We start from the raw sequence: 26,810 nt of genomic DNA, 5'->3' as shown, positions 1-26,810 counted from the left end.
TCTTCTAGTCTGAAGCAAGCCACCTGGATGTAAACCATTGTGAAAACTACTTATTTCCTGTCATGAACAAGAGTTAGTTACATCAAGGACAAAGAGGATTTGCTGAACTTTTTTTTATTTTCTTGCAATGGCTTTGTGCCATTTTTAGAATGTTGGTTTTCAGTAAGGACACAAAATAGTTGGAAGTGTAAACCAAATGTTATAAAACAAAGAGATAAAGAATACATCCAGGGAGGAGATATAACTTTACTTTCACCAGTTTCATTGGCAAATAGTATATCTAGAAATCTTGTGTATTCATATGGTTGCACTTCAAGGTAACAGGAATAACTTCATGCAAGTCTTAAGCTTAATACACGGACTGGTTCTCACTGCAATAAATCTGTCCCAGAGAAAAGCTGGATGAGGTGCAGTGCTGTGCATTAAAGAGGGACATGTGTTTGGTTACCGTGGATTAAGACACAGGTTGATGTGGCTAACAGAGCTACTGACTGAAGGATAGTTCACAGGTACAGCCATAGGTATGCGACTTCCTGTCACTGAATTTGAGAGGCTGTGCACTGATAAAAGTCAAGGCTATCTCTTTATAGGGCAAGTAGCTCCCATGTTCCATAACTGTAGGGAAAAACAAAATCTCAGGGATTCTGCTCTCTTAAGATGAGGATGGATTTTCAGTACAATTTCAGAGGCCTGCTTACAGCAACAGTAAATTGCTGTTGTCAAATTCTGAGATTTATTTAAGCAATACTCAGTTTCAGCTTGACGTTCCTATTTGGGTGACTAAACCAGTGCTTCATGTCTCAAAACAAGTTTTTAGGACCTTTTAAGGGAGAAACCTTCAAATAAGGCATCATAGGAGTTACAAGTACAAAAAAAATGCATTGAGTTTTTAAACTGCAAGAATAAAGTCCTCAGTACAATTAGTCTGTCTTGCATGCAAGAGTGGGCAAGACTGATTATGTGTTTGTCCACTCTTTTTCCTGCCATTTCCTATACATCTGCTGAGACACAAAGAAGACAAAAAGTCATGTGAAATACGTGTAAGGAGGAGGATGTTGTTTGCTTGAACATTTTATGCTGTTTTTGCTAGATCAGATGGCCTTGCTTTCATTACAGTTTAACTGTGCCTCTCCTTGCACTGGGGAGGGTTAAAATGCTTGAAGAGTGATGCAGGCAAAATGAAACTTTGTTTGGAGAAAGCTGACACATGCTACTATTAAAGGATGTGCTATGACTGCTTCTTGTCTCAGTGTTGATAGGACCATGAGTAGAAGTTACATTTATTAACGATAATCCAAAAAGTCTCAATTGTAGGCGTGTTGCTAAGTTGATTAATGTTCTCAGAACAGGCTGTTTGCATACACTAAACCATTTTATCAAGGTAGTAATCAAATCCTGAATGCTATCAAAAAAAGAGAGTGTCAGAGATGAGCTCTGAGTGAGAGAGCTTTGAGATGTGAAAATAAAAGTATGAGCACAATCATTGAATATCCCTAGGTTTGCAGAGTTAAAAATTAAAAAGATGTCTTGCTCAAATCCAGCCACAGGGACTGATACAAATGAAAACATTAAGAAAGTCAGGTAAGATAAAAATCACCTTAGCTTAGAGCTAGTGTAATTTTTTCATCCTCCTTTGTACCGCTGATATATTTCACCCCTAAGATTATTTTTACTTTTCAATACGTGTTTTTGTAACTATACAGATTTGTCTCTTGAGATAGACGTAAGCACCACGTGAATTATAGACTGCCCTTGGTTGCCAGGATTTGGGCAAATGAGAGCAAGACCACAGGTGTACATCCCTAAGAGAATCTTTATGGTGCCAGAGCAGTTAATGCTTAGACACAATGTCTGGATGCCACCAGCCTGAGAATAGACTGAAAAGGTAAAATAAGTTCAGGCTATTTTCAGCTTCTGAGGAGCACTCCAAAGTCAGCAAGACTAAATAGAACAGGCTAAATGTGCAGTCCTTAAGAGGGAAGGAGCAAACAGATTTTAAAAAGCAGTCAGTTGCTGAGGTGTTAATTCAGCAACAAGTATGTTCCTGTCAATGAATCACAAACTAAAGGAACAGACAGTGGTGTTACTGAAAAGAAGCAAGTCATCTTTCACTCTTGGTACTTATTGGAGTGGCTGAACTTCAGATTTGTAAAGAAAATTCTCTGATTCAGTTGGTCCTATTAGAGAACTAGGTCCAGTTTAGAGCCTAGTATTTAGTGTTATAATGGGAAACTATACATGAAAGTGATGTGGCTGTAGGGAGAGTTTGCAGGCATGAGCATTTACTATGATTAAGTAAACATGAGTGAAAAGTAAAGGAGGAAAGAAGGTAATGTTGGTGTTGGGTTATATAGCCTTGCAGTAAGATTCCTCAGGTCTCCACCCTGAAAAATGTAGGAAAGAGATCAGATATTTGAAGAAAGTTGGAGTGAAATTATACTGCACATGTTCCAGTGCTGATAGCAGTGGTTAAATGGTTAGCTGAGAATATTTAGAGGGTCCTTGTAGTTGCAGAGCACATTAAACACTTTCCTTAATTGCAGCTTGGATGTTTCCAAGTTTATATTTTTTCAAGGGAATAGATCAGGTTTTACATTTAGTTGTCCTGCAGCCCTCATCGTTGAAGTTTGTATTCCCAAACTTTGTTTTACTGTTGCTTCAGAAATGAGACTAGAAGAAAATGTTAGAGAATGTGTAAATCAATAAAGCAGGTGTTAATTCATACATTAATACTACACCATGTTTTGGTAGTCATTTATGTGTGAGGTGGCAGATGATTTGAAAATTCCATTGCTAAATTGATTCTATCACAGTAACATCGTTCAAGTTCACTACAGTCTATATAGAGGTGCCACTTAAGATGCTTATGGACCATGTCACTGAGTTTGATGGCATTTAAAACTGAATGCATAATAGTCTCTGTCAGATAACTGCTTTTGGAAATCTTGAAGCTAAACAAACATTTTCTAAATGGGTCTGGGAAAATCAGGAAGTAAAATGGAACCTTCTGGTCACCTGCCAGCTTTATTTTGTGAGTGTGATAGAAGTTCAGTTAGCTGGTGAGCTGTCACCTGTATTTTTCCCATATATTTGCCTTTCAGGCACTCACAAAAAAATGACACACTGCAGTTAGGCTATTAATCTGTATTGCTTTCTGAGGAATACCTTTTTAAATTTGTATACTCTCTGTAGAGGAAAAATCTGCAATGAGGAGCTTTCCAGATATCGTAAGGTGTCCTTTCAGCTTCTGGCTAAAGAGCATTTTGAGAGAAAACAATCATGCTAAGTACGTTTAGTATTAGTATCCTTACTAAAAACACTGTAATGCAGTGTTTAATTGTTACCTTTTAAGTCTTATTACAGTAGTCATGTGTGTAACACAATGAATGAAATGCAATATCACATTACCCTTTCACCTTTGAGACAGTTGATACACATTAAGAAGCTGCAGTTGCTTTTTGCAGATTCATGTGGTGTAAATGAGGCCACTAAATAAGACTTTATCAGTTATTGCCTCCTAGATGTTGTTTCCTTAACTAAAACCAGGTTGTAAATCCATACAATGAATAAGAGATCAGTCTCTGGTCAATGAGCGTCTTGTAACAGTGTTTCTTATCTCTCAAGCAGAATGCAAAATATGCAGTTGTCTTATAATAATGACACTGGAATTGCCCGTCCTTGTAGGGAATTGAACAAAATTTGTTGACCTTCAAGGGTCAATTAAAGACAGTCTAATTGTAGTTGCTATTAGAGAGTCTTTTTCTCCTGAATGAAACTCATCTCATTTGGGTCGTTGCATTCTAAAATACTGATACTTCAAACTTTGGTAGTTATATCACATAGTGAGGTAAAAGGTTTAGATTATTGTAAGGTGATTTTTGGTGTTTTTGATTTTTTTTGTTTTTGTTTTGTTTTGTGGGGGATTTTTTTGAGGAAAGGAATGTGGTGTACGTAACTTGGAAATTGTTCAACTGTCAGCATTTTAATTCATATTCATACTGCTACAGGCTATATTCTTCCAGACGTGTGAAGCCTGATTGCCATGGGAAAATGAATACATGTTAACCACAGCTCAGTTTTAATTTCTTTTACTTCATATTTATAGTGCCATGTCCTTCATTTTTAACTGCTGTTCCAGAATTTCCAAAATTGCTTTATTATGTGTCACAGTTTCGGTTCAACTGGGCAGAAACACCAATTTGTGTAGTGGTTTCTGCTTGCCAGTTTGAGATTTTCTGGCCAACACACCAATTTATGTTGCGGGTTTAGCGTTGGCCAAAGCATCAGTGCACCCACTAGAATTATTTATCATTTCCTGCTGTGAGATAGGATTAGGAGGAAAGCAAAACAGGCTCAAACTTAAAAGGGTACAAAGACAAACTTTATTACTAGAAATTATAAGAAAAAAGTATTAAGAATCAGAATAAAACTTTCAGAACACTTCTCCTCCCCCCCAGCTTCTTTTCTTTGGCACTGTCAACGTACAGAAACAAATCAGTCAGTTTCCCATCTCTAAAAATAGTCTTTCACCAATTTACTTGGGAGAGGAGACATCTCTTCAGTGTATGGAGATTTTCTCCACAAGAAACATTTTGTTTGTGGCCTTTATGTCACAGTGCATCAGCTGCCTGGGAGAATGGAAATCTGGTCACTTGTAAAAATCCCTTCCTCAACTAACAGTCTTCCTACAATTGTTATCAAGAACCATGTCAACTTATGGGGCACACTTTAAGGATTATAACAGTTCAAACAAAAGCCCTCTATCTTTGACAACAGAGCTCTTTCTTCTTCTCTTCCCTGGGAACAGCAGGGGTCTTCTCTCCTTTCTATTCAAACTTCTCGTGGGATCACAGCTACTTCACATCTGCTTACTCTAATACCAATGCCTCTGCTCATTTCTACAGTTAGAACATCTCATCCACCCCATAATGCATTTCTATGAGTTATAGGGAAACAAGAGTCTCTTCTCCCCAGCTTAAAAAAGAGACATTTCAGTCCAAGAGTGAGGCATCTCCATCAGTCCCTTCCATCTGGGACCTTGACTTCTTCCTTTTGTCTGACCTTGGTGTTTTTATGCTGTTTCTGTGTGTATCTTTATCTTGGTCCTTTCATTCAGGAGAGAGAACAAAGTGTCTGCCAGTCTCATTCTGGGCAGTGAAAGAGTACCTATCTTGCCTGGGCCTGTACATGGTTATGTGATCTCTTCCAGGTCGTGGCTGGGAGCTGTTTTATGGTAGAGTGTCTTTTCGACAACTGTGCTGGTCTGGACTAGGATCTTAGCAGGGGCCCAGCCAGAAACAGTGGTGTGTTGTTTGGCTGCATTCCATTTGGGATGGGGGGAAGCCTGGCTCAGCCCCTGCCAGGCCAGAGGGGATCAGTGGGGTGGCCCCTGCCTGGACCTGCTGTCCCAGGGTGTCAGTGGCAGCATTTCTGCCATGTTGTGGGAGGGGGGAAGCAGCCAGGGTCTCAGTGGCCCAAGGGCCTCCCCTCCCAGGGGCCATTTACCTTCTGAGAGCCCAGAAATGAAAGAGAGCTTCCCAGGGCTTTTTTTTGTCTTTACATGTGTGTTTCACAAAGGTGCCTAAAATTTCTCATTGGTGGAACAGTGTGTCAATATTAAAAATAAGACACCGATTGGTCCCTATCAGGTCCAAAGGAGCTGCCCAGGTCCTGACACGGAGCTATTTCAGGAGATTTATATAAACCACCACGTTATATTACAGAAAGAGTAGCAGCCTTTAGTCATTTCTCTTTTGGTACTTGTTTCTTCTCACAACTATCAAGACCATCTAAGGGCTTTCTGCATTCATTTAGCAGTCTTGCATTTGTGCTACATATACTTTTAATAGGCCTAAAATCTTTCTGGTCTTAAAATTTGTTGGAAATAGCTGATTTGTACTCTGCCGGTTGTATGGCAGTGCTTGAAAAGCAGAATACAGATATGTGGGATAACCTAAGAAAATAAGAGGTAGTATTGTGCAGAAAGGAAAAACAGCCGACATGACACTGCTGTGCTCACTTTATTGAGTGGACCAGTTGAGCTGTAGGCTGTGTCAGGTATGCTCCTGCTAGCATATGTGCATACAGTCAATAGGGATACGTCCTAATTGCCACTCAGATGAGTCTGGACAGTGAAGCCTGGAGGAGCTGCAACACTTGCTCTAGCCAGTCAGTGTCAAGCTCTGGGCAATGGCTGGATGCCAGCAGATCGTGGTTCCACCTGATTTGCTCAATATCCAGTGGTTGGACTAAGTAATCTCCAATCTCAACAATCCTGTAATTCTAAAAACTTAATTCTAGATGTATAAGAGTCTGTCCAATTGAAGAAAGTATCATCTCTGTATTATACACAGGTAGCTCTGAAAGAATTACTCAGAAAGCTTTTTGTGGCAAAGTTGCTCTTGTTTTACTTCACAGGAATCAGAAACTTTTGATTGAAAATTAGATTGACCAAGAGCCATCAGTAACTAATGCCACTATGCTAGAGAATACTTCTGATCTTTGACTTTGTCTAATTTTCAGTGCTAGCTCTGAGGCAATATAGCAGCAAGAAAATAAAATGTAAGACTGTTAAACTTCTCGCAACTCAGAGTTCTTTATTTTGTTTCTTGAAAAGTTACTTTCAGAAGTTGATGTAAAGTTTGACAGATGTTGCATGCATGCATACTGTGGATAGATCAAGAGCTTAGTAATGATACTTCAATTTTCCTGTATTGTATTGTCTGTGTCTGAATGTCTTGTTGACTTGAATGTCTGTAAACATTTTTATTGAGGTTGTTGGTTATTTCTTCCTCTTTATTGTAATAATGTGTCTTGATGTTATATAAATTGGCTTAAGTCGATTGTTAACATGACTTTTAGACTGATTATTTCAGGTCATCATTCTCACATGTCAATTATGGATAGACTGCTACATTATGCACCTCGATTCCAAAGTTTGGCATGCATAAATTTGCCAATTAAAACCAGACTATTGATCAGTACTGTAATAAAGTAGAATCTTTTAGGAATATACTTCTATATTAAATTGGTCTGCTAACTTGCACTATTTTTTCCCTCCTTCTTCTGCACAGAATGTGTGTGTAAACATAAGCCGCATCATGTCAGTAGCAAACCGCCTGATCGAGTCTGGCCATTACGCTTCACAGCAAATCAAACAGATTGCCAGTCAGTTGGAACAGGAATGGAAGGCATTTGCTGCAGCCTTGGATGAAAGGAGCACGTTACTAGACATGTCCTCCATCTTCCATCAAAAAGTGGAACAGGTTAGTGAATGGGGGAGGGCATCAATGTGCATTATGTGCTGGAACAGGGAGTTGTGCAATTTGCTTCTTCTTTGGACAGAAGTGCAAGGAAGTGATTGAAAAGGTTGACAAGAAAGCCAGAATATTTATTTCTGCCGATTTCAATGCTTTGTCCTCCTCAGCCCACTGGCCTTAAATTCTCCACAAAACACTTTTTCCCCATCAGTGCAAGATAAAACAACCAAATTAGCTACATGAATCAAAATGGACTGAAATGCTTAAGTATATAAAGCTTTTAAGTACTGATATAATGCCTTTCCTACATCTAGAAGCTGCCACTTGTTCTATTGTCCTCACCACCCAACTCCCATCAGTCCTCGGGTGTCAAGTCTTAATTCATAGTAATTGCTTCTAGAAAACATAAGTTGAACTGGCCTGAAAGTTGAGAAGTTAATTAACTGCCTTCTGAATCTGAAATTGTGGTGGGAGATGTTTACTTAGTATTCCATAGGAGATTCCTCCTATGCTAAAAAAACATTTTAGCTTTAGGCCTATACCAATTATTTTAATTAAGTCATTAACCATGTGTAACTGCCAGAGAAGAGGTATATGTAGAGGAAATAGGAATAAATATCCCCACGTTAATAATCTTAATGGCAAAAGCATGTTTTGCCCTCAAGGGACTTCAGTTCTGAAGGAGTTGCTGATCTTGTAGACTGTCTGCTCTCTGCATTCCTGGTGTGTTCGGAGAGCAGAGGTTCTTGGATGGGTATGGCTGATGTGCTGTATGTAGATACTTTTCTTTCATTCTGCCTTGCTAAATTATATCCAAGGAAAGGTCTCATGTCTGATACAACTTTAATTTGGAATGAATGAAGGAGGCATTTGGGAGCTGAAAAGTTCAGAAACAGAGAGAAGTGGTGCAGTTGATTTTAAGTTGATTTCCACTACATGGATATTTAACTTGATAAATATCTAGCCATTAGAAATGAGAATGTATTGAGATGCAAATATACATTGCTTTTCATTGTTAGTAGTGACACTAGTTTTAATGTCCTTAAACAGACTAAGGCAAATCAGATAAAATGATGCCACTATAATAAGTCCTTTTAGCAGGTTTTACAGAAAACCTACATAAAAATGAGATGAAGGAATTGTTTTCTGATAGAAAAGTCAGCAGTCAGCTTGAAGCTTTTGATAGACACAATTTGGTACCTTGTCAATATTGATGCTTTTATAATTACTTGTGTCATTTGGGTTTGCATTTAAACACTTTGAGCCATACATGTAGGAGAGAGATGAGTGAAATGTAGGTGAACAGACAGGTATATCTTGACTCAAATGCTGTCATTTTTCATAACAAAAATAACAAATTATGCTCATCAGAAGTAAAGGGACTAAATTTTGTGTGTGATTGTGTGCTGGGCAACTATAGTAAGGGTCAGTGTTACCTTCTTTACCACTGAATATAAGTGTAAACAGGAGTAAAGATAAAAATGAGAGAAAATAGTGCAGCATCTGCTGGGATTAATTTACTTTTAATTGCTCCTTCTGCACTTTTCATTTTATGATTAGCTGTGATGGATTGCCCTAGTTGATTTTAAGATACCTGCCTGTGATGTATTAGCTGTTCCATTAACAGTGGAGAGCAAGTTCAAGGAAAGAGGGTTTGGAATATGAGTGACCCCTTTAGAGATTGGTGACGGTTGACCTACATAAAAAGATTAAAAAGTAAGCAGCCCAAGAAAAAACACACCCTTCTTGAATGCATGTGTTGTCTTGCAACTGACAGGTAAGTGTCACTGCCTACTGTCAGGCACAGTGAAGACTGCACCAGCTATCAGTGCCTGCTCACTGGTGCACAGAGTGCTTCTGTTAATGCTCAGTGTTTAACATCAGAGATATTTTAAACTGGCCCTTAATGAGAATTAAATAAGTATTTTAGAGCTAAGTATTTCACCACCCTTCTCTCCAACTATCAAACAATAGAAGAGTACCAGAAGTGATCTATTAATTCCTTTTTCCTCAAAAGACTACATGTGCTCCAAGAATTAAGATATGTATGATGAGAAAAATGGCTTGGTTTCATAACTTTTGCATCTTGAACTTGACATGAATAGAGAAAATTTACTTTACACAGCTCACATATGCTTGGCTGTACTAGGTTTAACAGGTATGAAAACTCCTAGAAAAACTGATTTTTTTTTTTTATTTTTTCACTTTCTAGCCTAATAGGGGTATAAAATTCATGCCCCCTAGCTGTGAAAAAGTAAGTTGGCAGAACTTCTGCTGTGTGTATAGCTGTGATGGCAGTTTCTTGTCTGTCAAGACAGCTTAAACTTCAGAGATAATTTAAATTGTTTGCAGAAGAGATTTCTGTTGCAGTATCCTCAATTTCCCCTGAAAGGCTTGACTCGAGCAGCTATGCTGACATAGCTGTGTGCTCAAAGTTCAATTCTAGTCCTAAGAGACCTCCACTTAAGTTGTAAATCCCTTACATGCTTGCTGCTGTGGTAGGTTGCCAAATGGATTTAGTGCTTCTCTGCATGTAGAAGTTAGTTCTTTGGGGACTGAGGTGTGAATTTGCTGTGCCTTGACACTGCTTTGCTTCTTTGATAACCTCTTTCCAGCAAAAGACAACTATGGAGTGTTTCAGTGAATGGTTCACCAGTGATTCTTTGTGTGCATGTGCAAAGTAACATGGTTTTTCTCTGAGCGTTAAAAAGAGGTGAGGTGATAAACCTTATGATACCATGAGTACCAGCACAGGGAGCTGATGGTCTGGACTTGAAAGCTGTAGCATGTTTTACTTTCTTGTGTAAACAAGACCTTAGTTGGCTTTCATGTGTCTGAAATGGTAGGTGCAGGATGAAGAAAACTTTTTCTTAGACGCAAAGTCAAGAAAAGGAGCGAGAGTAAACTTGAAGCATCAATATTGCCAACATACAGCTAAGCCTGCCTGTCTCCAAATAGCTCAAGGAGTTTCAGATACCTAAAAGCACAAGTGTAGTCAAACTTGAATATTTCTTTTTATTCTGATACAAACTTCTGGTTCTTTCAGAGAGAAATACTGTAAAGACTTTTTGCTTAAAAGAAGTCTTTTCAGTGTCTGTCACGCAGATGAATGTCCTTTTGTGTATTACTGTCATGTTTGTACTTAATGGTAGAACCCAAAATCAAAGCTGAATGGTTATTCTCTGTTGCAGTACATGAGCAATGTGGACTCGTGGTGTAAAGCCTGTGGTGAGGTGGAGCTTCCCTCAGAACTGCAAGATTTAGAAGATGCTATCCATCATCATCAAGGGATATATGAGCACATTACCTTGGCTTACTCTGAGGTCAGTGTCTTGTTCATTTCCTTAGATAAAATCGTGTCGTGTTAAGTTTGGATCATGAATCAGTATCACCTGTTGCATTGGGAGTTAGTTAGAAACTCAAGTGCTGGGCTTCTTTTTAAATATTATATACTGGATTTTGCTAGTTGTTCAAAAGTGAAGTGTTAAAGTCTTCCCTGTAACCTTCGGAAAGAAATTGAAAGATAAGATTTAACCATGTGTGGTACAAACAACTCTTGGAGCACTAAAGTATTAAGTATGTTTTAATTTGCATTTGCATATTACTACCTTTTATTGCAATGGGATATTATGGTTTAACCATTTACTTGAAGGGAAGTTAGCTGGGCATTCTTTGGGAAGGTATTCTGTTGGCATGGATTTCTCTAAGTGTGTTTTGAAAATCCATCTCTGAAATTGCCTCACAAAAAAGACTTAACTGTCAAAGGATGTCACTTGAGAAGCCAGAATGTAATGCACTTAGTTTCATCAGCCTCAAAGACACTTAAATGAACTAGGATGCCTATGTAGTCAGCATTTATAAGATTAGCATATCCTATGCTGGTGCTCTAATCTTGGACTCAGCACACACTGGAATCATAATATTTGTCACTATTTGTAGTAGCTGTATTTACAACTTAAGATCAAATGCTTATTTTGAAGGTGGTCTAGAAAGTGATGACTCAACTATCTTTTTTTTTTGTTTTCTTTCAAATTTTGAGTTTTCTGTTGTGTTTTACTTAGCTGAAATCAAATCAGTATTCACTATTACTAGCTAACAGGTATTTTCTGTATTTCCTGCTTTACTTGCCTTTCTTTCTTCTGGCAGGGCTGTTCTCGTTGGGTAAAACTGTTTTTAGTTTTCAATTGGACTGATGTTGTTCTGGATTAAATACAGTAGTTTTTGTACTCACAAATTCCGTGTTTGGCTAAATCATGGTAAAAATGATCAGTGGACACAGGTTAGCTTAGGCCACAGATTGCACCTGTCTTTAAAAGGAGGTCATGAGGAGGTCAAATTCATTTGAATTAAAGGTTGTGATTTATACATTGCATTAAAGTTAAAACTACTTTCTGATGAACCAGCTTTGCTACAGGAAGCTGAATCCTAAATCTGGTCACATTTCATTTAGCAGTAAAGGAGGGTAAGATTAATGTTTATGATCCATCCTATTGTTAGTGTAGCAAAACTGGGTTTTTTGAATACCTGCCACCTTAGGGCCTGCACAAACTTTGTGACCATGAGTCAGATGTCGAGGGTTCACAAATTCTCGTTCTTTTGTGTAAAATACACATTGATATCCCTATTCTTGCTCTATGCCACCCTGCTATGTCAACTGATCTAATGACATATTATCACACCTGATAATACTTGCAATTTTACTTGCACATAAGTGTTTTAACTCATTCTTGAAAGCATGTTTTGTAGTAAGGTTTCTTGTCTTCATTATAAACTTTCATCATTGGAAGGGACAGAGACATAGCATGTTTGTAACAGATTTATGTGGAGAGGCAGTCTGGGGTGCATGCTTCATGAGAGTGCAGCAAGGAGGAGGAAGGTAAGATTTCTCTAGAATAATGATTATAAAGGGCTGGGGTTGAAATAGTGGCATTTTTTCTTGGTTCTATTTGGTTTGAGTTGGTTTTGTATGGGTTCTTTTTTTTTGTCAGGGATGTGACTGGATTAGCCTGCTGTTAAGTGTAAATAAGTACTGTGGATTAGCATGTTAAATAATGTTTGCTTGCTGGTGATGCATAAAGAAAATAAATTAGACCAGCAGATTATAGGATTGCTTTGGGACATACCTTGAAAATTTATTTAGAATTTCAAAGCTTTTGCTTTTGATTTTGGGATAGCTAGATATTTTAACAAAATCTTTATTGGTACTGCTCAAGGGAAAAGAAGAGCACTAAGTGCCTTTCTTCTGATTTCTGGTCATTACTTTTCCCCATCTGGTAAAAAACAGTTTGGTCTTTAGCAACCAGAATTGATGCAGAAATAATAACTGTATGCTTATGTACAAATTGTGTTCCTCCCCTGGGCAGACGGTTTTATTTTGCATTTTTCAAACGTGCATTCCTTTTTGAAGATCGATGGAGGCGTCTTTCTGTGTCAGGATATTACAGCACTATTGCTTATCATTATTAGATGTATGACTTCATTTCTATTACAGTACGGAGCTCCTTTCATTTTGTGATGAATGAACAGTGGGGGAAGAGAGAGCAACACTATGGGAATCACAGTACTGTCACTCATTTTAGATTGCGATGTCTTGACAACACGACTTGGTTGCAAAGTAGAAGACAGTAATTTTAAGAAATTTAATGCTTTTAAGACTAGACAGTCTGATTTTACTGAGGGTAATTACTGTATATTACTAGTAAAGCAACTTACTAGCTTACAATATGAGACAACTGGTGTGCCTGAAAATCTGACAGATGTGCCTTAAATGAAGTTTTATGTATATAAAGTTATACATCCTACTGAAATCTTAAGGCAGTCATGCACTAGGAAGGAAGAAAATTTTAGTGTATTAACTCCAAAGGAAAATCTGTGCACAGTCATTTGTTTATAAAGCTAATAAACTAATTGGATTAAGGAACTATCACAATTAGTTTTTTTCACCTAGATTTTAATGGACTCTGAATGGATAATTGAAGTCCATTATCTTGCATTATTTGAAGGACTTACTATTCTTTTGGATACAGAAATGAAAAAAGATATCAATGTAACTATGCTATGGACTGTGCATTTTTCTGCTGCCTGACTTTACTGGAGCTGCTTTCAGAAGTGAGCATCATTCTCTGTGCTGATACTCATTGCTAAAATGAAAGAGCTTGAACTGGAACTGAGAAATAAACTCCCTTGTAACCTAATTATTAGAAAATAATTTTCATTTTGATCTGTTTGACTACTGAATAACAAATTCAAAATGTGTCTAGACTTAGTAATAAGTTGTTGAAAATAGCCACTGGGGGAAGGCCTTGGCAAATTTGTTGTTTCTGACATGGTGATGATTTGATGGATTCAGGCTGTTGTTTGTACTCGAGTCTTGCGGTTTCAGATAATTTTTGTTCCTGCCTGCTAGATGAGCTGTTAGAAAACTTCTTTACAGGTAGCTGAATGATACTGCATTGTAACAGTTCTCTGAGCTTTATGCTAAAAGTGACAGAGTAAATGCCAATGAAAAGTGCTTTTAACACTAAATCTTGATAGTGTCCAGATATGAGAGGATTATTGCTTTCTATTTAGCATGCAAGGTAAATCTGAATATTTCTGCTGTGGTTAAATCAGAGAAGACAACAGTTAGAGATGACAAATATTTCCTGACAGTGTCAGTAGTTAAACACGTTTTGGAAAACAGTATCTTTTTGTGCTACATGGAAAGGGTTTAAGTGATTTAATCAGAATTACGTTTGCCGTAAGAGCAGTTTTCCCATGGCTTACCAGCAACAGTAATAATTTATAAGTTGTAAATCATGTCAGATTGAATCACATACTAAGTTTTATATCTGTTGGTTTAAATGTATTTGTCAAATTAATATTAACCTACAGAAAGTAACCTCCCTGTTCATCTTTAAAGCAAATGTAGAATGTGATTATTTTGGAAGGATAATTATGGACAAATGCTTAATTTTAGGTGTTTTGTTGACTAGGGAAAGAGTTGAATAATATTTTTTCAAAGTTAGATTTAATTAGTTAAAAAAACAAACCCAACAACAACAACAAAAAACTCAAACCCAACAAAAAATCCCAACCCTTTGAAAGAAAATTGTTCTTAAAATAATGAAAAAATTGAAAGACAGGCTGTTATTTAGAAGAGTGCTACTTGTTAAAATTATTTTAAATAGAAAAAGAATATAATTTTTTTTCTTTCCTATAGTAGCTGCATATAGGTGATCATTCCTGCACTAGAATAGTCTTCATCAGTGCTTCCTGAGTTCTTGAAGACATTTAAAACTGGGAGAAGGGGTGGGGTACAATGTAGTAGCCCAACAAGCTTTTTTGGCAAGACGTGTAATTCTTTGTCCTTTCTGTTGGTCAGGTGAGCCAAGATGGGAAGTCACTCCTTGACAAACTTCAGAGACCTTTGACTCCTGGGAGTTCCGATTCCCTCACCGCATCTGCCAACTACTCAAAAGCAGTTCATCATGTCCTGGATGTCATCCATGAAGTATTGCACCACCAGCGCCAACTGGAAAATATCTGGCAGCATCGAAAGGTTCGCTTGCACCAGCGGCTGCAGCTCTGCGTTTTTCAACAGGATGTTCAACAGGTAGGTTTGACTTCACTTTGGCTAAATGCCTTTGTATTCTGTCAGCCTGGTGGCACTGACAGGTGAGTTTTGACTGTGAAGATCCATTTTCTTTTATATGACAAGTGAATAGTTCCATGGGATTGACTGAATGATACCAAGTTCTGTGTATTATCAGAACTTGGATATTGGCTATTCTTGATAACAATTGTATTTGAAAGTTAGGTCTTCTTCTTTTTTTTTTCTGATTTTAAATAAATTTATTCACTTTAAGTCATAAATGATGAAAAAGATTTTTAATATAGACAGCTATTCTGAGTTTGTGCCAGAAGCTGACATTCACATTCTGGGTAAAATTCTGGATTTGAAGTGTCGAAAAAACTTCTTGTTGTAACATGCAAAAAATTAATAGTGTTACTTTGTAACATTTTTGGTTTTAAATCCTCAGTGATAATTAATTGACTTAATAGTGTTTCTTTAAAACCTGAGAGTAGTATGATAAGGAATTGTAAAATTACAGATGAGATTACTTTCTGATAATAACACTGTTCTTGAATTAATTGTTATTAGCTGCTTTTTTTTATTATTATTATGACAACATCCATAAAAGTTAGTAGTTACATACAGGCATTAGTATCTCTGACATAGCTTTGCCTTTTTAAAGTAAAAGAACATAAAAGTCATTGATTGATGGATTTTTAATAAGCATAGAATGTTGGCTTTGGACTACAATTAAAAGAGACATTAGTAATTTATCCTTTAAGAGCTCATATTCATAAAAAAGTAAAGATAGCCAGTATTTGCTGATCATGTTCTTTTTTTTCAGTGTAAAAGTGTTCACAAATCACAACTTCTGAATGGGGTTTTTAGATAGATAGCCATAGTTCTGATTAATCTTTTTTCTTCAGTATTAGTTGCATTTTAAGCTAAATTTCTTGTACTTTTCTGTTTCAAGAAGATACTGGATGTGAGCAGTTGGGAGTGAAATAACTGATATTCATCATTTACAGTAGCTGAAAAAGGTAATTTAGGCAGATGGTAGGGAGACTGAGCAATCTTGCTAACTGAACTTTCTTTGACATCTGGTGGCTATCTCTTAATGTAATTAAAGACAATAACTTAAATACTTAAGCAGTAAATTATGTAAAATCTTTAAACTTTATTACCTAATTTTTTCTCTGAAAAGAAGCATACATTGAAAGACAGACTGTTATCCAGATTGCCAATACTGAGATGTGACAAAGAATGTAGGAAGGCATGAAGATTATTATCTGACAAGCAAAAGTAAAAGAAAGCAGAGGGAATGTTACGAATGGTCAGCAAGGGCACAGAAAACCAGAGACTCCATTCATTATGCCATTGTATAAATCCTTGAGGCTCTCCAGGAAGATTACAGCATAAGTAGTGGCTAGTAGGGAGGGTTCAGTGCTGGTACTTGCATGGGTGGTCAATGAAGGGCCAACTCAGAATATGCTCTGAATCTATGATGAAGCACAACCCAGAAATGAATCACCTCTTAAATTGAAAAGGCTTTGTAAGGAATCTTCAGAAACTGAAATTAACACAGTAGTTTGATTCTCAGGGAAAAATGTAGGTCCTCTCAGTAGCCTGGTGTTAACAAGTAGGGATTGGATAGTGGAACTTTCTCCTCTAGTTTGAATTCAGTTCAACTAGGACCTACTTAGGCAATCTAGGCCAAGGGGTCTCCTGAGGTAATTTGTCAGGTGCATAATTCAAGTTTCAGGCCTGTAGGCCAGGCTTTAGGCAGTTTATTTCCTGGGGGAAGGTGTTCATTAAATGCTGCAGAGAGTCTTACTGTACTGCTCCGACTCTTTGCCTTTAATATCTTGGGAGTCATAAAATGCTTGTAGGAAATTTTCATTTTCTACTCCGTCCTAAAACATGGTTCTTGGTGTAGAGAAGTTAGCTCTCAGACTGCTTTGTTCTTTGAAGTTGGCAAATAACCCATCATTAGACTCAAGTAAGTCATTGTGCAGTCACCACTAGGTTCTTCAGCAAGATGCTGGGTTTTCCTTGTCTCTATTAGACTATCAGCCTTTGGAACTGCTGCATTTAAGATGAAGTAGTCACAGATTTGAAAACAACAAAGTGGACAGCTTTGCATATTTTTATAACTTCCAGTATCAGAAATGTGCTATCTAAATCATGAATGTGGATTGTGAGTACACCAGAAGCTTTCAGTATGAACCAGTTGCCTCATGAATGTTGATCCATATTGACTTATTATTCAGTACATGCCTTACCTACTGGTTGGAGAAATTTCTTTCATCCTGTTTATGCCTGTGGTTTCTTTATATGCTTTGCAAGACAGACATTGAATTAAGGTAGCAAGAGATCCTCTTGACAGTTTGAAGCTGCAGTTTTTGTGCTGATGCACATCTTTATCAACCACATGAAATTTCAAGCTAGATCAGTACAGATGTGCAGCCTTTGTTTACTGTCTTCCTAAGTCCTTCCCTTAGTTTCCAGTAATTACCCTATCAGAGACTGTCCTTTGGTTTATCTCTGTAATGACTGTTAATTGCTGAAATGTTGCATTTGGAAGTATAGCTCCTTATGTTGCTTGAACTTAACTTTACAGATACTGGGTATTTTTGGAATTGTATTTTGATTCATAGTGTGAATTTTGGTCACTGTTCCCTTTCATAATACAACTTCTCATACTAAGATTTCAGTGCAGGTGAGTCTGTAGGACAGTGACCATCCATACCAGATAGATTAATCTAATAGCCACAGCAGATGTCTTAGAGATTGTAGCTCTCTCAGCTTTGACAATTTTTCTAGGGAAAAATGTGGTCTCTCATAAAAAGATTCTTTTTTTCTTGCAAAACGAAAGCAAAACAACTTTATCAGGTCATCCTAATTTATCTGAGAAATGTTAGTTTTTCATTTGAATAATCACTTAACGCCATTCAGTGCATGAAATTACCCTGGTTTGAGATATTAGTTAAATTTATATCTGAGACATTTCTGGAATGGTTTATGTAGAACTCCAAAGCAACTTTCTTTCTAAAATACTGTAGTTTTTGTCTGCACATTCTCTCTGTGTTCAAATGTTAAAAAATTAAATTAAGATTGATTGAGAAGCTAACATGAAAACATTGTCAGTAAAGTTAAATGTGTTGGGGCTTTTTTTTCATTTCAGAATAAGCTAAGTGTGACTCTCTTCCACTGTTTATAGTTAGTTTGTCCATAATGGCAAGCAACCAAGTGCATTGTAAGTGAATCTATAACTGTCCTTCAGCATGAGTCAGTGATTTCCTCCTCCTCCCTCTGCTGGATTAATGAAATAATTCAGTTAATGGAAGTGTTAAGTGAGTGACAGAGCTGAGTTGGAGGAGACAATTAGCCGTGTTGAGCCAGTGCTTCACTTTGTGTTACTTCCACCTTAGAAAGTTCATTGGGTTTTTTCTTCCATCTTGCCTGTTCTTGTATACTGGGAAGCTGTTTCTAGTGGAGCTTTCCAAATCAACAAAAACATTGTGGTGATATTTGAGTACACCAAAATCATCTGCTGATCTTTTGAAGAAAGTGGTTAGGAAAGTAGTGCATAAAATAATGAAAATAGTAGATAAGAAGTGAATTACAGAAAATTTGAAATGTGAAAACGTATGACAGTCTTAAACTGAATAGAATCCTGAATTTGACTTTAGGTGGCAGAAACATGTAGAGAGATCTACTTCCTGGTTAGTTTGTATATTATCATCTAAGAAAAGGATTTTTATTTTAATTTAAAAGAAAATCTGGGCACTGGCACTCAGTTGTCTATGTAGCCCTTCTAATATAAACCATGGTAGTAAAAGTATGATTTTATGTTTAAGAGCTAATAAGCTTACCAAGTAGATAATAGTCAGCCTTTCACCTGAGGAAAGGAGCTGACTGATTCTGATCTGAAGCAATAAAGCAGACTTGGAACAGCAACATGGACTTCTACTCTTTCTAGGTTGTGAAAGGTCAAAATTGAGCATAAAGATAATGTTTCTGGTAGAGTGATACTGCTGACACTCTTATGATCAGAGTTTTGGTGCCTGAAAAACTCTTCTGGTAGCTTGCAAGCCAGAAATTTTGTAAAACATGCTGGTAGGAGGTGCTTTGATGGGAGTGAGGGGGATTAGTTGTTTTTGTTGTTGTTTGGGGGGGGGGGGGATGTGTTTTGATTTGGTTTGGCTTGGGTTTGTTTTTTCCCCCCAAAATATATTTATTTGATCATAGTGGGTGTCTTCTCTGTCCATGCTGGATAAATGTACTGTTTCTTGCATGATCTGCCTGCCTCAGGACAGGTTAAAGTCACTGGTTCCAGACTTGAGTAATGAAGGGCGGGCCACGAATGCTTGCTACTTGCTAGCATCAACATGATTTCACTGTGTGATTCCCATGTGGCTTTTGAAGGCGGTTCCAGTGTAAAATGGTTCTTTTTTGAGAGAGTATTTCCACATTCTAACTACCCGAAGATCAGAAATGCAAAGATTTCCATCTTCCCCTTCTGAATGCTATGTCAGCAGCAAGTAAGTGGAGATCAGAAGTGAATTTATGCAAAATAGGTAAAGGTGTGGGGGGTGAGGAATGGATAATAGTGTGGGAAAGATTGGTGAAAATGAACATGTTGAATCTGCAAAAGATCAGATTTACTTCTACGAGCAGCATATACCACATATTTTATAGCCATGAGCAATGATTTTGTTAAAATGAAGCTGTCTTTCCATAGTATATTCTTTTGGGAGCTAGAAAAGAAGCATTTTTCTAGATCCAGTGTTGGGCATAAGGATGGTTTTGCGGAGACTGCAGTAGAACTTAATTGCATCGTTAAAGCAACTTGCTTCAGTGGAGGATGATACTGTTCACCCTTTCACTGAGAAGTGTTGAGCCTCTTAGACTCCTGGGTATTACCTAAGTACCAGATTGAATTCTGTTTGTGTTCAGTATTGGTAGAAGAGTCCTTAGTGGCTCAGTATGATCATTTCTGTAACTCTTACTTCTCCCAGGAAGAGGAAGAAAATGTGTAAATATCTAAAAGGCTAATATCAGTGCCAGCTAATGGTATTGTCCTTTGATTGAAGTGGTGTGCAGAGCACTTACTGATGGGAAGAGCCTAACTTGACTCTGACTCTACATGCTGTAAAATTCTCAAGAGTGCTTCCTCAGTTTTGTTAAGATTCAAGGTATGAAGGCTGAACACTAATGAGACTTACATTCACACTGATTTCACTTAGAGGCAGTAATGTTCCTCTAGTTGAGTGGTTTATGTCATGATCTGTGTACTGGATTTCTATGACAATTTCTTCCCTTGAGAAGATACTCAGCAATATTTGGAGCAAAAATCATTCTCCCTGGGCTGCTTTCTGCTTTTCATCCCATGCTTTCTGGGACTGACTTTGCTGTTGATTTCATTTGTTAGCTTGTAACTGTTAGTAGTCTCCAGAGTTCAGTCTAATTATTTCTTCCAAACACATCTCTTTTCAGCTCTTTTTATAATGGGAAAAGTAGTATCCTGAAACTAGTCAAATGTATTGGTAATAATAACAACTGATGCCATGTTTAGCTGCCCACTCTCCTTTCTCTGATCAATACTTTACCTTGAAAGAGGAAAATAAAAACTTGTGTTGACCTAAAACACAATAATATTCTTTTGGCAACACTTACTAGGAAAACAAATATTGCATAAGTTAAGTATGGAGATTTAATGAAGTGTTGGTGATTCGAAGTGGTTGTATTTCATGGTATTAGGGAATTGTTTGTTGTTTTGAAGATGTCCAGTAGGAGAGAGCTTGCAAATGGAAAAATATTTGCATGGTCAAGATAAATGAGAAAACCATGTTTTCATTCTTCTGCTAAAGAAAGCATGGTTGTTTTTCATGGGAATAGTGTGTGGGATTACATGTGTATTGAATGTGGTTGTGAGTGGTGTTGCAGGAATGGTTCTCAAATCTGTGTGGAAGAAAAAGGAATTTTTTCTCTTTAGTTATAGTCAGTTATACTTTCAGTACAAGAAGACCTCACCCAACTTTAGGAATCAGAGTAAAGGACAGTAGTAGATAAGAAGAGGCACAGTACAGGCTTTTGAAAGTTACTTTCAAAACCAACTAAAATATTCATGTTTTAAAGAAAAAGGAACACTGAAGGTGAATATTAGGTAAGCTATTCTGCACCACTACATAAGTGCTGTGTAGATATGGTTAGCTGATATTAGAAACTGAATACCATATGCATACTAAATTAATGGATTAAGTTTTGGCTAGGAAGTATTAGTTTGAAGGGAGGTTAGATTTTTTTTTTTCGTTCACCCATCAGAAATTTCATATGTGTGCAGGAATCTTTTGTGTTAACTGACAGGAACTAATTACATATACAGTTTTTACTATTTATAAAGCTTTCAGCCCAGTCACTGTGGTAGAAGCATTACAATCCTTAAAACGTCTTTTGTTCACCACTTTTTCAGCTATAAAATTTACAATAATGTCTGATGTTTTGAAGAGATAGATGCTTCTTAAGAACTGGAGCATATTCCTTCATATGCTCTGAGTACAGACATTTATCTCATAATGATTTAAACTAATTTTTTTTGGTGTTATTTGAAGTTAGTTACTACTGAATTTTACTTCATGACTTAATAATATGTAGAAGAGAAAGTGAGTTTTCATCTAAAGAAGAACTTCTCTGTGTTACTCACCAGCAATGTGCAAGCTTCATTACTATTACCTTGCAGAAAAATATCGGCTGAAGGTTTAAACAGACTAGAGAGACCCTCACAAGGGGTTTGCAACTTGGATCAAATTACTGTCAAATTGATGAGTGTGGAGAAATGGGGATGTCCTTGGTAGGCTTAGAAATACACATATAATCTTGAATTACACTATTTTGCTAGTTTGAGCTAATTGCTGCCTTGAGAAAAGTTAAATGAGATGTAATTAATGTCCTTCAATGGCAACATCATGTTTTAATCCAACAGTTCAGTTCTTTTTAAGCAGTGCCTTTACAGCTTCTCAATTGCTTGAATAATTGTCTTTTTGTTGTAGCATTCAATACAGCTACTCAGGGTTTCTGTGTGTCTCTGTTCTGTACCACAGGTGTTGGATTGGATTGAAAACCATGGAGAAGCTTTTCTTAGCAAACACACTGGAGTGGGAAAATCCCTGCACCGGGCCAGAGCTTTGCAGAAACGCCATGAAGACTTTGAAGAGGTTGCGCAGGTAAAAGCAATCACATGAAGGACTGTGCACTGGTCATGGAAATAAATGAAAAATTCCTGCTTTTGCACTTAAGGGCTGTGCAGAGGGAGCTCCAGTGCAAAACATTCAGTTCCAGGAAGGGACTATTTTGTTTCTGTTGCAAGTTTTTATTTTTTCTCCTTTATGCTCCATCTTAGAAAAAAAAAAGACAAGCTTCCACAGTCCTAGGGGGCATGGGCCTTAAAGTACAGTAGAACTGCTCTGGCATTATTTTAATTTGGTTTTTTTTTTTTTTTTTTGTTTGTTTTTTTGTTTGGTTTTTTTTTTGTTTGTTTGTTTGTTTGTTTTTGTTATTTCAGAAGCATGCTTTCAAATATTGATTTACAAAAGAGTGCAAGCTTTCCTTTCAAAGAAGCTTAGTTCCATGAGATTCTAGGATTTAAACTTTTCTGCAGCCTGTTAGAGAGGATGGAGAGGAATTGAAAGTCCTGCTTTCTGACTTTAAGCTTGGGGAGCTCTGAGATTGTTACTGGAGTCTCATGGAGAGAAAGGGGGACTCCTAAGAAACTAGGTGAGCCAGCAAACTGGCAACCTGGCTTGAGCTTTTTAGTTTAGATACAATTGAGTTTGTATATACCCTCCTCTTCTGAATCACCCTTAGTTTAGCCTTAAGTGATGATACTACTTCAGAACACATTTTTCTGTGAAAAAAATGAAAACAAATAAAGATACAAGGGAATGCAGGGAAGTTAACAAGGAGCTGATGTAGCTGTTAGCCTCTAAAAGGGGATGTGAGATGAAGAAAATCTCTGTGAAGGAAGCTGAAGGCTAGAATAATCCTCCCCATCAGTAACATGCACTGTCTGCCCAGTCTTTAAATATGGGTAAGAGAAAACATCTCCCAAGATTAATCAAGAAAAATCTCCAAAGGTGAGATTGATATAGGGGTGCTTCAGTCCAACAGAAGGCAGCGTTGTTAGGTAATTGTGACGTTATATGCAGGAGTTCAGCAGTGACACCTACTATGGGGAATGCATCAGAAGTGTTGTTTACAGTTTGCCTGTTTAGTAGAAGATTAAGCTCTTGATAAAATTTTATTGTAAATACAGTCTCAGAGCACTTCAGTGGCTGAGGACTTGAAATAACATCAGAAAACTTCCTCAATATTGATTTCCTATAAAATTTTCAGAAAGAATAGGTGGTGTTACTTCTGTATATATATGTGCTGGATTTTCTATGTGTATGTCTCTTACTTCATTTTTAGTAAAAAGTAATATTTTACATGTGGAAATACTTACTTTTCTAGGTCAGACAAGCAGGAGTCTATTTCTGTAAGATACTTAACGAAGCTTGAATGATCTCATACTTAATACTGTATTATTTGGGTGAAAAAGAAGAAAATGTTTGAGTAGCCAAAAGGAGATGAAGTGCATAAAAATGTTACTGGGATGTTAAAAAAAAATCTTGTTAATTTGCATTATACTTTAAAGCAGAAAATTGTAAAGCAAATGCTTACTAAAAACTTTCTAAAACTGAGTGTTACTGGAGTTTGAAATTATCTCTTCAGGGAATGGGTGGAAGTTCTATTTTTGGAGATACTGAATGCTTAGATTGGTCAAAGAACTTAAATATGCTACAGGGGACTATCTTCCACTGACAGAAGGATGGACAAAATGATCTAATAAGTATTTTTTTTATCTCTAACTCTTGACTGTGTAGTGAGTTATTGCCTTGAGAGGCACACCCTCTGAGCTGTTCCTCTTACTTCCTGTAAAACTGCATATAAGCAGCCCAAAAGGCATTCCTATTGTTGCAGTTACAAGAAAGATTATGTTCAAGTATAAAACAGCGATTTGCAGTCTGTCTTAAAGCATCAGTAACTTTTGGCTGACTTATTTTCTGCCTACATTTCTGGTTGCTCCAGGTCTTTGTTGTATTTTTTATTTTGGACTTTCGTTGTTGTTGCTCTTTTTGTTGTGATTTTGGTTTTGTTTGTTTTTAATAGGACTCTAGACATTATTAGGGGTTTTCAGTCAGTTCCAGTGAGAAGTTGAGAGAAAGTAATGTTAAATGAAGTGTCACTGGCATGGCAATGTTGTGGCAAATCCAGGGAGCCAGCAGTGATGTTGACATGTTCATGGTCAAAGGCTAACTCCTGATTTTGAAGGGAGTAAAAATTACTTTTCTTTCTTCTTCCTTTCTGCTTCTTCCCACATTCTTTTTTTAACGTGAATGAGGTGCCATTTCCTCAACAGCAGTCAAAGAGATGTTAAAATAAGCTATGTGTCAAATAGAATAGATGTTCCAGTCAATGGGCTGTGGTCTCACAAATTAGTTACTTTTAAATTCATGTGAAATGAAGGTTTGTTTCTCTTCATTTAACACTTGTTATTATCACTACAAAAGCTAACTAGTCAAAACGCAGCTAATAATCCTCCCTAAATTCTGATTACAAGTTCATGCTACACATTGCACACTTTGACTTGCACTCACGATTATAAAATTGTGTTCTCTTTTCATGTAAAGCCTGTCCAGTTCAATTTGTACTTACCTATCTTTTTCTTTCTTTCTTGACCTTCTCTCTATGTTCATCTTTGTGTCCACAAGACCATTTAGTTAAAGTATCTAAATTTTGACATAATTGATTCACTTATGAGCATAAATTTTCAGCTTACAAGCGCAGAATACAGGTCAATATTGTAGTTGTACTTCTCCATGCATTTTTATCTGAAATTCCAAGTCAGCTTTTTGTGTTTCGAATGTGATCTGTGTCTGCTTTTTGACAGTAGCCTATGCTCAAAAACCACAAAAGGTGTATGGCAACAATTAATGGAATTTTCTTCCACGGCTAAGTCTTCTTGACGCAAGAGATGCACAAGAGGGATTATTGCAAACCTTGTCTGAATACACCTTTCATTTCCCTACCAACACCTCTTCCCATCTCCTTTAAAGTTATAAAAATGGGTTATGAATTTGGACTGGTTCAGTAAGCTGTTTTACCCATGAAATGGTTGCAATACACCAAATTAAAGGTCTATGTCTTACACTCTTTTGTGGCTATCACCAGATGCATAAAGAAAGGGACTATGTGCTTAAAAAGTTAACTTTTACCCTCCCAGTTATCTGAGCCTTTTAATGTTGGAACTGAAGGATGCTTCTGAACCAGTACTTAATAGTCACTGATAGACTTTTCTTTCTTTAATTAGACTACTTTTTAAATCCCTTTATGATCTTGGAATGTATGCCAGACCCTGTGGCAATGAGTTATGCAATTTAATTGCTGCTTAGATGAAAAGTACTTTGCTTTTTCATTTTAAGTGTATTGTCTGATGCTTAAATGTGGTAGTGTCCACTGTACTTAATGAGTGATCTATCTTATTTTCTATACCTTTAGTGATTTGTATGCCTCTGCTGGTCTCTGGACATCCATGGGTCTCTTACCTTTCCAGACCACAATAAACTCCAGATTGTTTGAAGTGCAGTCCATACCTCCACTCACTTTTGTTTCTGTATTAATTGTCAGTAATAGTAATTTCTGCACTGGTATCTGAAATTTAATCTTTGAGTTTTCTGAGATGTGTCTCTTCACATGCTTTCTAAAATTATGGTGTTTATTCTTTGTGAAGAATATTTAGAAAACATTATTTAACAGAAAGATGGGAAAAACAATGGCATTTGTTGCTGGAGAAGGTGGTAAATTCCATTATGGAGAATTTTTTGTCATTTTGGAGGAGAATGCCTATTAAAGACCTGCTCCTTGGGGCACAGAAGGATGGACTAAGGGTAGTCTTGAAGTTTTTATAGGGCTCCTTCTTTTTCCCTGGGATCTGGAGAGAATGTGCTAGTGAAGATATGCTGAGGAAATTTGTCACCCTGAAGGTTCCTTTCCTTCTATTTAGAAAATTTGCGTAAGCACCATCAAGGAGGAACTCTTGCTCTTTTTGCCTAACTTTCAACTGGAGGCTGCCCCTCAGGACGAGCATTTTCAAAATCTTCATATTACTGCTTTTTTCCCTCCAAGCATTGTTTAGAAGTGAGCAGAAAGCTGGGAAAGGCAGTAGTTAGTACTGAAGACCTAGTTGATGCAATTTCTATCCAAAAGGCAGTTTATATTATAGTCTAGCTCTACTTGGAAGTGATATTTGAGCAATAAGGCATGTGCTGCTGCTAAGTTTGAGAACTGTAACCCCTTTTGAAGCAGCATCCAGGCTGTGATCTTTTCTAAATACAGACAGTTCACCATCCCCTTTACAGAAAGAGAAGTCAGATGTGCCTGGGCCTGCGTAAAGCAGAAGATAGTTCTGGAATTCGTAAACAATGCTTCACATGTGAGATAAAGTTTTCATTAAAATAGGAAACTTCTGTTTCAGCCATCTGCAGCTGGGCGTGGTGCTCTGGACTGATGAAGTAGTTGTTGTTTGAGGAGTGCCTGGAGGCTCTTCGGCCTTGCCCCCTGAACACATGTGAGCTGCAGCCATGGAAGGCAGAACACCCAAGCACAGCCCAGAGTGTGTTCAGGGCCAGCATGGCCTGGGACAGCAGTCTGGGGCGTGCAGTAGCCTGCTCCCCACTGAATAGGATAAGTCGTGTTTGTCTCTGCAGGCTTTCCCAGGGAAACGTGGGAAACTCTGTGCAACTAAAAAGCTGAAAGTTAAGGAAGGGCTGAGAGTTACATAGTCAAAGTCAAGGAACAGCATGGATTTAATTCCTTGCATAAATAGATCATAAGGGGGAACTCCCCCCAAATATGTGAATGCTTCACTGAGTCATGTAATCTGTCCTGGGCTTGTC

At 37.3% G+C, this 26,810-nt stretch overlaps 1 protein-coding gene across 1 annotated transcript in view; it reads left to right on the top strand.

Moving 5' to 3' along the window:
- TRIO (trio Rho guanine nucleotide exchange factor) overlaps positions 1–26,810 on the top strand; it is a 243,123-nt gene that overhangs the window by 84,370 nt on the left and 131,943 nt on the right. Inside the window, exons 7-10 of the mRNA XM_014872340.2 lie at positions 7,074–7,265; positions 10,451–10,582; positions 14,623–14,853; positions 21,918–22,040. Coding sequence (XP_014727826.1) covers positions 7,074–7,265; positions 10,451–10,582; positions 14,623–14,853; positions 21,918–22,040 — 678 coding nt within the window. The remainder of the gene's footprint in view (positions 1–7,073; positions 7,266–10,450; positions 10,583–14,622; positions 14,854–21,917; positions 22,041–26,810) is intronic.

The sequence above is a fragment of the Sturnus vulgaris genome, chromosome 1, assembly GCF_052056855.1.
Source record: "Sturnus vulgaris isolate bStuVul1 chromosome 1, bStuVul1.hap1, whole genome shotgun sequence".
Classification (NCBI taxonomy): Eukaryota; Metazoa; Chordata; class Aves; order Passeriformes; family Sturnidae; genus Sturnus; species Sturnus vulgaris.
Note: the sequence above shows the minus strand (reverse complement) of the source record. Positions and strands in the feature narration are given on the sequence as shown.